Here is an 11,839-nt window from a genome sequence, read left to right as displayed (position 1 = left end):
AAATGAACAAGTTCAGCAAATTTAAGCGAAATCAAACCAAATGAACGTAAATTAAACTAAGAAATAAACCTAAATTTCTTAAGAAATAACAAATTGGGTCAATACTTAACAGTAGCATCAAGTAAACCTCACTCAATGCATAAATAAACTGAATTTGGTTCATATTTGAACAAAAAGTCATAAAGAGTCATTAGCAAGAAAAATATATTGAATTCATTAATTTAACTGCAGCATCAAGTGAACCTCAGTTAATTCACAAATGAACCGAATTTGGTTTAGATTTGAACAAAAACTAACCAAACAACACCACATGAACAAGTTCACCAAATTCAAGCGAAATCAAACCAAATAAATGTAAATTAAACTAAGAAATGAATTTAAATTTCTTAAGGAATAACATATTTGGTCAATGATTTATAAATGAACCGAATTTAGTTCAGATTTGAACAATATTTTATAAACATTCAATCAGTAAGAAAAATACATTTTAATTCATTTCTGCATACAAATGAACTCAATTAAACTAAGAGATGAATTGAATTATTTATCAGAACCAATAAATTAACAACATAGTTTCATTTGATGCCCTAGTTACGGAGAAAAATAAGAAAAAAATGGAATCAGAGAAACTCATTCTACTAAATGAACGAACTCGATCAACTAAACCTTAAATCAAACTAGAAGAAACACGATATTTGCGAGAAATTAACTGAACATAATAACAACAGTTTTTTCAGTACCTTGCGGAATATTTGTTCTTATTTTTGTTAATGAATTCAAATGCTCCACCCGATTCTGCAATAGTTTTCGCAGAGAATTTAAACGATTTTTGAGAGATTTTGATAGAAATTTAAAATTTCTTTGTTGCAGTTTCGAGTTGGAAGAACGAACGTTTTTTATATTCTAGTGCGAATTGAATTGGTAACGTTTGGAAATTTTCGGTGCGTATAACTCACTAATGAGAAATTTTTTTTACTAAACTTGTTTGGTTGGACTTGAATACAAAAATGTTTGGTTATGCAATTAAACTAATAAAAAAATTGTAATTTCATCTACTTTATTAAAAAGTTATAATATGATAAATTTAGTTTCCAAATAATTTATTTAAGTAATTTGTTCTATTTATTATATCTAATTGAATTTGAGTTGAAATTTTAAAATTTTAAACATTTAACTCTATCGGTTCAAGGACTCATTCCGATTTAAGAATCTTGGATTTAGTTATGATAGTAATATTAAACAAATCTGATTTAATTAAGGCAAAGCAAAAAGTCTTGCGGTGGTGGTGGAGATGATGGTGCATTGTATTTGGGTATTATAAACAGAAACATGGGGCAGAGAATGAGGCTGCTGTGGGCACACACACACACATACACATTACACATGGGTCTTCTTCCCTCACACACTAACACCACCTAACACGCCACACTTTCCTTGCAAGCCCAAAAAATCAATACAGAAACCAAAACCTCCACCGCCGCCTCTCTCTCTGCTGCTCACTTCTTCCGCCGTTATACTCTTCTTCTGCTTCTATCGCCGCCGCTCTGCTACTCTTCTTCGCCTATTGCCGACGATCTTCTGTTCTGATTCTGCCCTAGCCTGTGGTATTCTTGCTGCAAGGTATTGCACAATGCTTCTGCCTTTTTTTTCCCCTTTGATTAACAATTTTGCTACTTAACAAATGCAGCAGATCGATCATAATCTGAAGAGTTGAAGCATCAACTTAGCTTTGTTTTTTTTTTATTAATCTATTCTAACATAAGGACTGGGTGCATAGTGATAGGTTGAAGATTTGGGGTTTAAGTTAGCCATTTGGATGCAACCCCCAATTTTACATCCGGGGAATTATGTTTATTTACTGTATGTCTTATTCCTGCAAGTTATGGCATACCGATCATAGCTGTTGTGTAATTGTCTTCATATGCCGGGACAATTAAATAGATAAACAGAACTGATGAAATTTTTATCAACTTAATGAGTGAGATTTATAAGCAAAGATGAAAATTGAAAAGAATGTTATTTCTTTATCATGTTGTCATTCATATTACTCAAGGTGTAATTCTTTCATGAAGAGGTGAAGTAGAGTAAAAAAAAAAAGTGATTGATGCCCTGGTGGTTTGTAAGTTTGGGATTGGTACTAAGTATACCAGAGAGGTGAAGCTCGGAATGTTGAGTTCTAGGAATCGGTCTGGTTGTCGGGAGGTACCTCAATGGTTCTTATCTTGACGTATGAACTCTTATTAATTTTTGACTTAGCTATATGCTTTTCACCTTTTCCCCTTGAAATCCAAAAAAGATAAAAAGCAAACAATTGGAGTAACTTGCAGTCTTGCAGCAGTCAGGGTGTATGCGTAGAATAACATTGTGCACTATTTTGAGAATTCCCTAAAAGTACTCCCAAACTTAACCCAACTTTGAGAAGGAGTTTCACTTTCACTCATAAGTAGCCTATTCTTGAGTTCATTCACCTCAGCTATATATCCTGATTGAAAAGAGCTTTGAGGCATAATAACTACTATATATGCTGACCTTGCCTGAACAAAGAACTTTTTTCAATTCTATAATATTTGTTGAGGCATAAGAACATATAATCAAATAGAAGTGCCATTTTAGCACCTCATTATTGTATTATCTGGCTTTGAACAATTGCAGCACTACAATAAGACAATCACTACCAGCTTTGTCAAAGTGAGGCAATATTTGATCAGCAAAATCTCCAAATATGGATCAATTAGTCTATTGTCTGCCTTATAAGTAAACAAATACTAGTCACTTATAAAACTCAAATTGAATATGATTAGTTGGATAAAAATCTTGATAAAAAACTTACTCAGAGTCCTCCAAAGCTACAACAATATCCTTCCATCAATGTCATTGCTGATTTTTAACTCTTTAGGCTCCTCCTTGCCAAACTATGAAATTCTAGCCAAGTGTTGTAGTCTTGTAGCATTAAGAACACTCAGTTGAATTGTTTGGTATTTAAATTCCAAATTTGGATATTGATAGTTGACAAACTCTAATTACCAAACTGGTTTGGTGCAGGTTATCACTCATGAAAGAGGATAGTTTCAAGATATAATGCCATTTAGAAGCTGGCAGAGGGGTACGTGCCACTCAACAAAGCAGTCCAAGTGTTCAACTGTTTCCCTATGTGTTGGACCTAAGACGTGCTAGGGTAATAGGATAATAGGACTTCTCACATGCAATGCCAAGAACCCAAATCCCTCAAATATATATAATAAAATCAACCAAAATTTTAATTTCTAGAACCCTTTTTTTTATTTAATCCCCTCTTTTATTCTTCCAATTTGCTTTTTTCTTTTTTAATATTTTTATTCTTGATTGGTCTATAGTCTTAGAAATGCGGGTTATTGATGTGATTTATCTTCCAGATTCTTCTTATGTTACCAGCCTTCTTTGGAGTGTTTTATGAGTTCTTTTATATTTTTTTTTATTATTGTGTTGATGATTCTGATTCTGATCATCATCAATCTTGCATCTTGTTGGACTTGGTTTGAAATTTTTTATTTCTTATTTTTGGTTTATGAGGTTGTCAATCTTATTTTTATTTCTGAACTTCTTTTTCTTGTTCCGTTGAACAAACAATAAATAGATAGGTGGACAAATAATAAAAATTAAAATAAAAAAATTACGCCGTTGCTTGTGGTAGATGACAAACTCAAAAGCTAAGAGGGATTTTGTCCGAGACCAATGGTTTTTGAGGGTACTTGCTCTATGTTTTACCACTTTGATTGCTCACTTTCTTTTACATCAGATTGTTGATCAATGAGAGTGTGGTTCATTCTTTTCCCAAGTTTGATAATTTGTGTTCCAATTATAATGATGTGAGATTCGATAGATATGTAATGTTCATGTGCATTGTTTTTATGTGCTTCTTGTGGCTTTGAGAACACTGGGAACTGATTGGTGTATACTGTTGTTTCAGGCATCTGCACTAAATTTGTTGCCCGCCATGAATTGTTTGGGTTTCATTTGTTATCAGTATGGCGGTCGAGAGATTTGTTCCTGTTATAGATCTTGGATGCATAGACTCACGTCCTTGATTTTTTGTGTGTGCCCTGTGAAGGAAATGTCAGCTTTGTTGTCTCCCATGTGGATGCCTCGGATGGATACATAATGTTTAGGAACTTCCTATAGGTTTAGAAGTACTTGATTAGAATGATAGGAGTTGCATTGTAGTTACTAATAGGGTAGCATAAAATGGTTGATTAGACAAACTGGTAGGTTTGGAAAGCTAGGATTGCCCTTGGTAGTTGAAGATAGTTGGTGTTACCGTGACTGTGTGGTAAAATGGGCAAATGGTGAAATGATGATCGTTTAAAACAAGAGGGATCACATTGGTTGTTTCAATCGAGCTATTCATCTGAGCAGATCAGCATCCACATTGCCGAATTAGGTAGTTCAGATGGGCTTGCCACAAATACCTCTGTGTGGAACTGCTGAAAACGTTGCACCTTCAGGTGCAAGTTTAAGTAGCATGCCACAGTTTTCTGAAGCAAGCCCTTCTGGTACGACTATGAGCAGCATGAACAGTGTAAACACTGGTGGATTGGCTGCATACACTCTTGGATCTTCATTTGATCATTTCCCGAAGAATTCCTCTGTAGAGAGTTCAAATGTCCCTGATAACACATTTTATAGGGGAGCCATGGAAGTCACTTCTAATGTGCATAGTTTGAAGATTGGTCCATCGGATAGAACTCAATTCTCATCCAAAAGTGGACGAAGTGTTCATATTCCTGCTTCTAGGGTGGTTGGTTTTGAATCAGGTCGAACAAGTTCTCTAACAGATGGGTTGGCTGAAGTTCCAGCTACGAATCTTAATTCTACTTTTGCTGATGTTGAAGCCAATGACAGTGAAACTGCGAATTCGTTGGTGCGGAAGCGACTTTTATCCCCACTTAGCAGTATGCTCTCCCCAAGTCATTTCAAAGGCGACCTTCTTGACATTGGCTCCAGAAATGACACGACTGGCTCTTTTTTCAAGAATGAAAGTGTCAGAAATTCTGTTGCACAAGACTATAAGAAGGCGAATATTGGAAATAGTATCAATCATACAAGGCTTTCTTGGTCCTTCACAACTTGTTTGGAGCAAAAACCAATGCAACGGAGTGCACAATCCAATTTGATAATTGACGATCCGTTGCATGAATGTCAAGGGCTTCTATCCCAGGGTAGTTCCCCTACTGTTGGAATTGATCACTTTAGCGAATTAAGCCAGGTCAGGCCACAAAGTGGCTTAATTTCCGTATCTCCTAAAAACTTGAGTTCTCCTCTTTCTTTGTCTCCTCTGGGTCCTAAATTATTTGAAAGAATAAAAGTTGCTGGTGAATCTAGGAGTTTGATAGAGCAGGTCAAGAATTGTGACTCAAATTTAAAGAGCTTAGAGCGCTCAAATGACAATTCTATCTCGTGTGTTACGTTAAATCAGAAAGACGATGATTTCGGAATTGCATCCAAATCTTTTGAAGATGTTGGCTTCTTGTGCAAAGATTTCTGTCCTTCTTCTCTGGATGATGTTGCTGACATGGGTTGGAAATTATCTCGTGAATCAGCCCCTCGGTCACACTCCATGAGGTTCACTAGAAGTTTGAGTGGTCTCTCAGTCAGGAGGTCTTTGGTCGGTTCATTTGAGGAGTCTCTTTTATCTGGCCGCTTCTTATCTGGAAATCTTAGTAAGGTTTGTATATATGCTAATTACTATACTGAAGTGAACTTATCCGTGATGCTGAACTTTATATTGAAAAGTGTAAAGCCACTGACTTTTGATTGCTTGTTTCTCTTTATATATTTGTAGAGAATCGATGGTTTTCTTGCTGTGCTAAGTATTACCGGTGGAAACTTTTCTCCTAAATCACAGAAGCTTCCATTTTCTGTTACTAGTGTTGATGGTGATTGCTATCTATTGTATTATGCATCAATAGATCTTGCACAAAATTCTTCATCAAACATGTTTAGAGGCCAACTGTTGAAACGAGGACTTAGCAATGATGATTCACAACTTGTCAAAAGCCGTTTACGTATTCCAATGAAAGGACGGATACAACTGGTATTGATTATTGATGCACTTATTTGTTTAGCATATTTAACTTTTAACTCTTGGATCTGAGTGGATTCAATTCACCTGTTTGAGTCATCATCTTATAATGCACTGATATTACGACACCTTTAGTGGAAAATGAAATAAAAGATTATGTGCCACAATTGTGTGGCTGATATCTTCATGTGATTTTGGTGGTGCAAGAAGTAGGTGTCAAGAAAATACACCTATGATCATCTGAGTTGATGAAAATTTACAGCTTTCTTTTATTGTATTCTTAAAATATGACTTGTTTAGTTTATATAAGCATATCTTCTTTAATGCTATGTTGGTGTGAAAGACATTTTAAACAATAACGTATTTGGATTTTGGAGTTTACTCCCCAAATCCTCTTTCTATTAAACATATAAGTAGTGCTGCAGTTGTGCTTCTCGTCTCATAGTGTAATATTGTTTATATGTCCAGTATAAAGTTGACTTATGTGTCAACTTGGCCTTTTTCCCCACTGTAATAGGCTTAGCCTTACATTTGAATATTCAATTGTTCTATTCAGGTGCTAAGCAATCCAGAAAAGACTCCCCTTCACACTTTCTTTTGCAACTATGATTTGAGTGACATGCCAGCTGGTACCAAAGTAAGATTTACCACAATCTCAATTTAATGTTGATATTTTGCTCCTAGTGCCTAATTGTTCTAATTTTGCTAAATTTTTGCTCTGAACTCCATCATACCTGCTTGAGCACTGCGAGGTGGGTAGAGGAGTAACCCGCAAAACTACATCACCTTGATATGCTATGGGGTGATTGCCTCAATCTGGTCATATTTTAAAGATATTTTTTTTTTGGGACGGAGAGAACGAAAACCACTAATAAGATTTAATTGCGAATCATTAACTAGACTCATTAAATGGTCTTAGCATCACTGAAATATCAAACAAGCATTAAAACAAGACCGCGTAGCCAAATGGAAATTAAGTCTTGAAAAGGCAAAGTAGAAAATACTACTAAGCCATAATTATTGTACCAACATAAAATTGGAATTAATCTCCTTGATAGGAAAATGTAGAGATTGAAAATGGCAAGGTGTGTTGGTTTCCTATTACTTTGGCGGTTTGGGCGATGGGTATAATTTCCTTTAAAAGAAACAATAGGTGTTGTTTGATGTACAGAGAGTATTAAATCCATTTGAAGTAGGAAGTTTTACATGGCATCCCTATTATAGATCAGACCTTCTCAGGTCTGAAGCCACGCAAAGTTTTATGAGCACAATATTTATTCACTTATTAGACATTACTGATGGGATAATACGTGCTAGGTTCTAAGATCCATGTTTATGTTTACCAGGGTGTGTTTCTTATGAGTGTTAAGCAATGTTCGTAAGATGCGGAGAGATGTCAATTTGTCCTTTTGCCACATCTAAATATATTGGTACATTGTCTCAATAGAGAGACGTACCAAATTGTTCAAATATTAATGGGTGTCAAATTTACAATATTTAGCTATTTTTCTGAGAACGCCTCTCAGTTGATCTCGGTAGAACTAGGCATGTAGAAATACATGGAGAAGTAAAGGAAATGACTGATAACTAAATCTGCCTAGGATTCAGTTTGGAAACAGAGACAATGGTCTTAATTATCTGAGTATGAGATAGGACTTTGCAAATTGGATGGGTATTTAACTAGATTTATTTTCTATCGAGATCATTGACAGAAATACTATTAATCTTCAACTTCTAATTGACTCTATCCAAGATCATTTTAGAGTTTCATGTTCAGATTGTTCCCATGCCGTATCTAAAATGTATCCAAGATGAAAAAATATAGTTTGATTAAACATGTGACGAATGTCTTACACATGTTAGTGTTTCATGCAATTATCCTTGTTACCATATTCCATGTGCATTAATGGTGTTCTCAATTTGTATTTCCTATAAATATGAACTTAGCATAGAACAATTAAACTGCAGTCTAATTTATAAGAGCGTGTGATGAACTGATTTCTTTTTCCCCTGCTCATATTGATGAATATTTCCAAAGGATGCTTGCTCTTGTGCATATTATTATGTTAAGTTTTCCCGTTCATCAATTTCTGATGTTTGTGATTTCTATGAGTAGACATTCTTGCGCCAGAAGGTTACCCTTGAGTCATCAAGCTCCACTTCCCCCCAGTTGAAACAAGGTTTAGCAGGTTTGGATAATAGAACGGTGCCACAAGAACAAAAGCATTGTGACATCTCATGCAATGGAGAAGTAAAGCACGATGATGCAGTTGATCTTGTAAATAAACTAAAATCTACAAACCAAAGCAACAGAAAGAGCTCTAGCTTGAAAGATTTAATAAAGGATGAGTATTCTTCCAAGCAAAAGCAAACACCAAACCAGATCATGTCGGAAATGATAGGCAAATGTGGGAAAAAAACTGAAAGTAAGGAATGGTGGGACAAAACATGTGACGAATCAGGGAAATCACTGAATTCCTGTGCAAAGGTCAATGAGAATTCTAATAGTGCCCGTCCATTACGTTATGCTCTTCACCTCCGTTTTATATGCCCATTTTCTAAAAGGACTAGTAAAACAGTTCCAAAAGGCAGATGTAATTCTATTCCAGAAAAAGCTGGATTGGATATGGAGGGGGAGCGGAGATTCTACTTATATAATGATGTCAGAGTTGTGTTCCCTCAACGTCATTCGGATGCTGATGAGGGCAAGGTATGTTCTAACTTTGGCTTTCACACACTGCATACCTTTCTGTGGCACATCATACTAGATCTGTCAAAAGCAATATGGCGGCTTCATATTGCATGGAAAATTATTAGGTTACATTTTTAGGTTTGTAGTTATTCTTGCTTTTGGTTTGTCTTTCTCTTTTAGGGGTATTTATTCTATGACGAGGTAGTGGTATGTAGGAGTTCAATGCACATGACATAAACGGAAACTGAAACTTCGAATTACACAAATAGTTGGCTTAGGAGTCACAAGTCATTCCGTTGCTAATCATGTGACTACTCAAGCTTTGAACGATGGATGTATGTGTCAAATTGTGAGTATTTGTGGGAACCGGTATTGATCAACTCCCTTGAGTGTGATAATATTTGATCAAATCTATATACAATCTTGCTGAGCCTTCAAGATAGAAAGTCCCTTATATTGTTTTAATTACCTCTCTTCAGTTCCAACTAGGCAAAGTCAGTTACAAATATTCATCACCCCTCTATTCCTTATTGGTCTCGTCCATTTTTCCATTTGCTACTCACTGCACTATGATTGCTTGGGTTCCTAACAGTGCTTATTCTCCTGTTTCATACTATAGTTTCTTCATGTAGATTATCTCTATATCCATTTGTTTTCATCAGATGTTCTTCCTCAATTTCCCACTTCAAAATCCTTCTGATTTTTTTTTTCAATTAATTGGGCTGCCGCATCCATCAAATCAGATGGAGTACCAACGAGATAAAGTTTTATTTCTTCACATTTCCCTCTTCTCGCCATAACTCTAAACTGCCTATTCTCCTTCATTCCTTTTCCCTTTCCCTCTCATTTCTATTTATAACCGACTCATTCTCTGAGGCATATAACTACCTCAATAATAGTGTCCCACTAGTTATGTACAAGGATTTTCTGTAGCAATAATCCAATTTTGTCTTGACAATATATTCCTTTTCAATGTGTTTGCTTTTTATGTAAAACTAGTACCCGTAATAACATTACAGGAATATAAATATTTTAAAACTACGTTAGTTCTGACATTATAGATTATAGTACAAAAAATTTATAGCATTAAACTACTTTTACAAAAAGGTCATAAGGGACACAAGTCTCCGTCGACTAAGAAGACTAGGGTCTCTGTAGATAAAAAAATTAAATAATAAATATTTTAGTTATTATTTTCATATGAAAGTTTAATTTTTTACTAATAATTAATTTTAACATTGTTATCTAAAATTTGGAAGANATTTGAAAGAAAAGAAGTGAAAATATAGATTAAAAAGATAAGTAGTAAAAATTTAAAAGTAAATAAAAAAAAGTATATAATAATATTTTTTATTTCAATTATATTATATTGTTAATTTTAATTTTTGTAGAATATAAAAGTAGAGAAAAATAGAGAATGAGAGAAAAGAGAAAGATAAAGGAGAAGAATGAGAGAGTGAGTTTGTTAATTTTGGAAGTTAAGGAAAAATTTTATTTTAATTATAATAAAAAAATTCTGGGGCCACATTTTGATTTGTCAAATTACTAATATAAAATATACATTATAAATGATATATAGAGTGAGAAGTATAGAGAGAAATAGAAAAAAAGAGAGAGGTAGATAAGAGAGTGTAAGAAGGTGGTATTTTCTCTAAATTTTAATAAGAGAGTGTTATGTGACACATTTTAGTTATTAAATCAGTTAGGAATATATAAATATAATATATAATATAGCTATATTTCAATTTTAATTTAATTTGAATGCAAGTAGAGAATGTCATGTACATTTTGATTGTCAAATTCGTAATTAGTCATTGATAATGATATATAAGGGAGATAGAGTTAGTAAAGGAATGAGAGAAATAGAGAAAGAGAAAGAGAGAGAGAGAGAGAGAGGAGGGGAAAACTCTTTAATTTTGGGGAGAAGATTTGATTTCAATTGTAATGAGAGAGTGACGTGTGATACATTTTGGTTGTAAAATTAGTAATATACAATAGATATTGAACAAATTGTTACATGTAAGCTCTGGTTTCTCCCAGGTAGAATGAGTAAGGTAGCTGATCTATTGGCTAATGTTTGTCTGATGTGGTTGATTTGTGTTCTATATATGAGTCTAATAATATGCGCTATAGGTGCATTTATTTTGGGTTTGCCCTTAGTCTAACAGTTTGTTGCGGTTCATTTGGCAGTTAAACGTGGAATACCATTTTCCTGAAGATCCAAGATATTTTGACATCAACTGAAAAATTATAGTTTACCCTCTCAAAAAGCTTGTTGCTTCTTGTTGACCCACTTGTATGTACATAGTTACATGTCTTTACATGAATCATGTCCTTTGTAAAAGGGGGAAAAATGGCACTAACCCTCTTTTCTCTTGTAAATAATTGACCATTTCAATAATTCAATGGGTTAACCATTTTCAATTGCTGGCCTAATTTAAGGCAGTTTTTTTTTTGGTCTTTTACACAACACACACACACCCCCACTATTACTATGGGTTCTATAACTTCCTGAGCTTACTCAGGATTCGAACCCTTGTGTAGCTCCTTGTGAGGCAGCAGATTCTGCCAATGGTTCCAAGCCTCGGCGCCTAATTTAAGGCAGTTGTGATGTGATGAGAAGTTGGTGGATGTTGAAAAATGCTTCATGGAACTTTGCTAACTCAGTTATTTTATGGGCTGGAATCAAACATTAAAATGGGAATTGTAGTGACTCATTACCCACCTATAATCGATATAAGTGCATGAAAACTGTCCATGGATTGTGATGAGGTTAAACGTGTTTATATATGTTAACAAAAAAAAATGTGTTCATATAGTATGAAATTTGGCTCAACTCATTCCATTATCAAGTAAAGCTACAGTTTATTTTTGATAAGGCAACTGACCTGTTAGTGTGTAAATTTAGCTGCTGGGATTACATTAGTTGACTGTCTGAAGTGTTAGCTAATTGTGTTTTATTCTTTCATCAATCACCAAATAGGTTTGAAGCAATCTGTAGAGTTGCTTTATTATCACAAATACTTACTGGATATCTTGAATTCCAACTATCCAAGTAAATATTTTAGCTAAATGAGTTTACACTTAGC

At 34.4% G+C, this 11,839-nt stretch overlaps 1 protein-coding gene across 2 annotated transcripts; it reads left to right on the top strand.

The window, feature by feature from the left end:
• The first annotated feature begins 1,472 nt into the window (after positions 1–1,472).
• Positions 1,473–11,174, top strand: LOC107494692 (uncharacterized). Of its 2 annotated transcripts, none has more exons than XM_016115731.3 (7): positions 1,473–1,620; positions 3,043–3,103; positions 3,947–5,701; positions 5,819–6,070; positions 6,615–6,695; positions 8,175–8,768; positions 10,941–11,174. In XM_016115731.3, exons 3-7 carry the CDS (start codon positions 4,427–4,429, stop codon positions 10,992–10,994), a joined length of 2,256 nt encoding a protein of 751 aa, XP_015971217.1. In that variant the 5' UTR covers positions 1,473–1,620; positions 3,043–3,103; positions 3,947–4,426; the 3' UTR covers positions 10,995–11,174. The 2 variants fall into 2 exon arrangements, with proteins under 2 accessions (XP_015971217.1, XP_015971216.1); XM_016115730.3 differs by having other exon boundaries at positions 3,043–3,175.
• The last annotated feature ends 665 nt before the right edge of the window (positions 11,175–11,839 follow it).

The sequence above is a fragment of the Arachis duranensis genome, chromosome 6 (assembly GCF_000817695.3).
Source record: "Arachis duranensis cultivar V14167 chromosome 6, aradu.V14167.gnm2.J7QH, whole genome shotgun sequence".
Taxonomy (NCBI): Eukaryota; Viridiplantae; Streptophyta; class Magnoliopsida; order Fabales; family Fabaceae; genus Arachis; species Arachis duranensis.
Note: the sequence above shows the minus strand (reverse complement) of the source record. Positions and strands in the feature narration are given on the sequence as shown.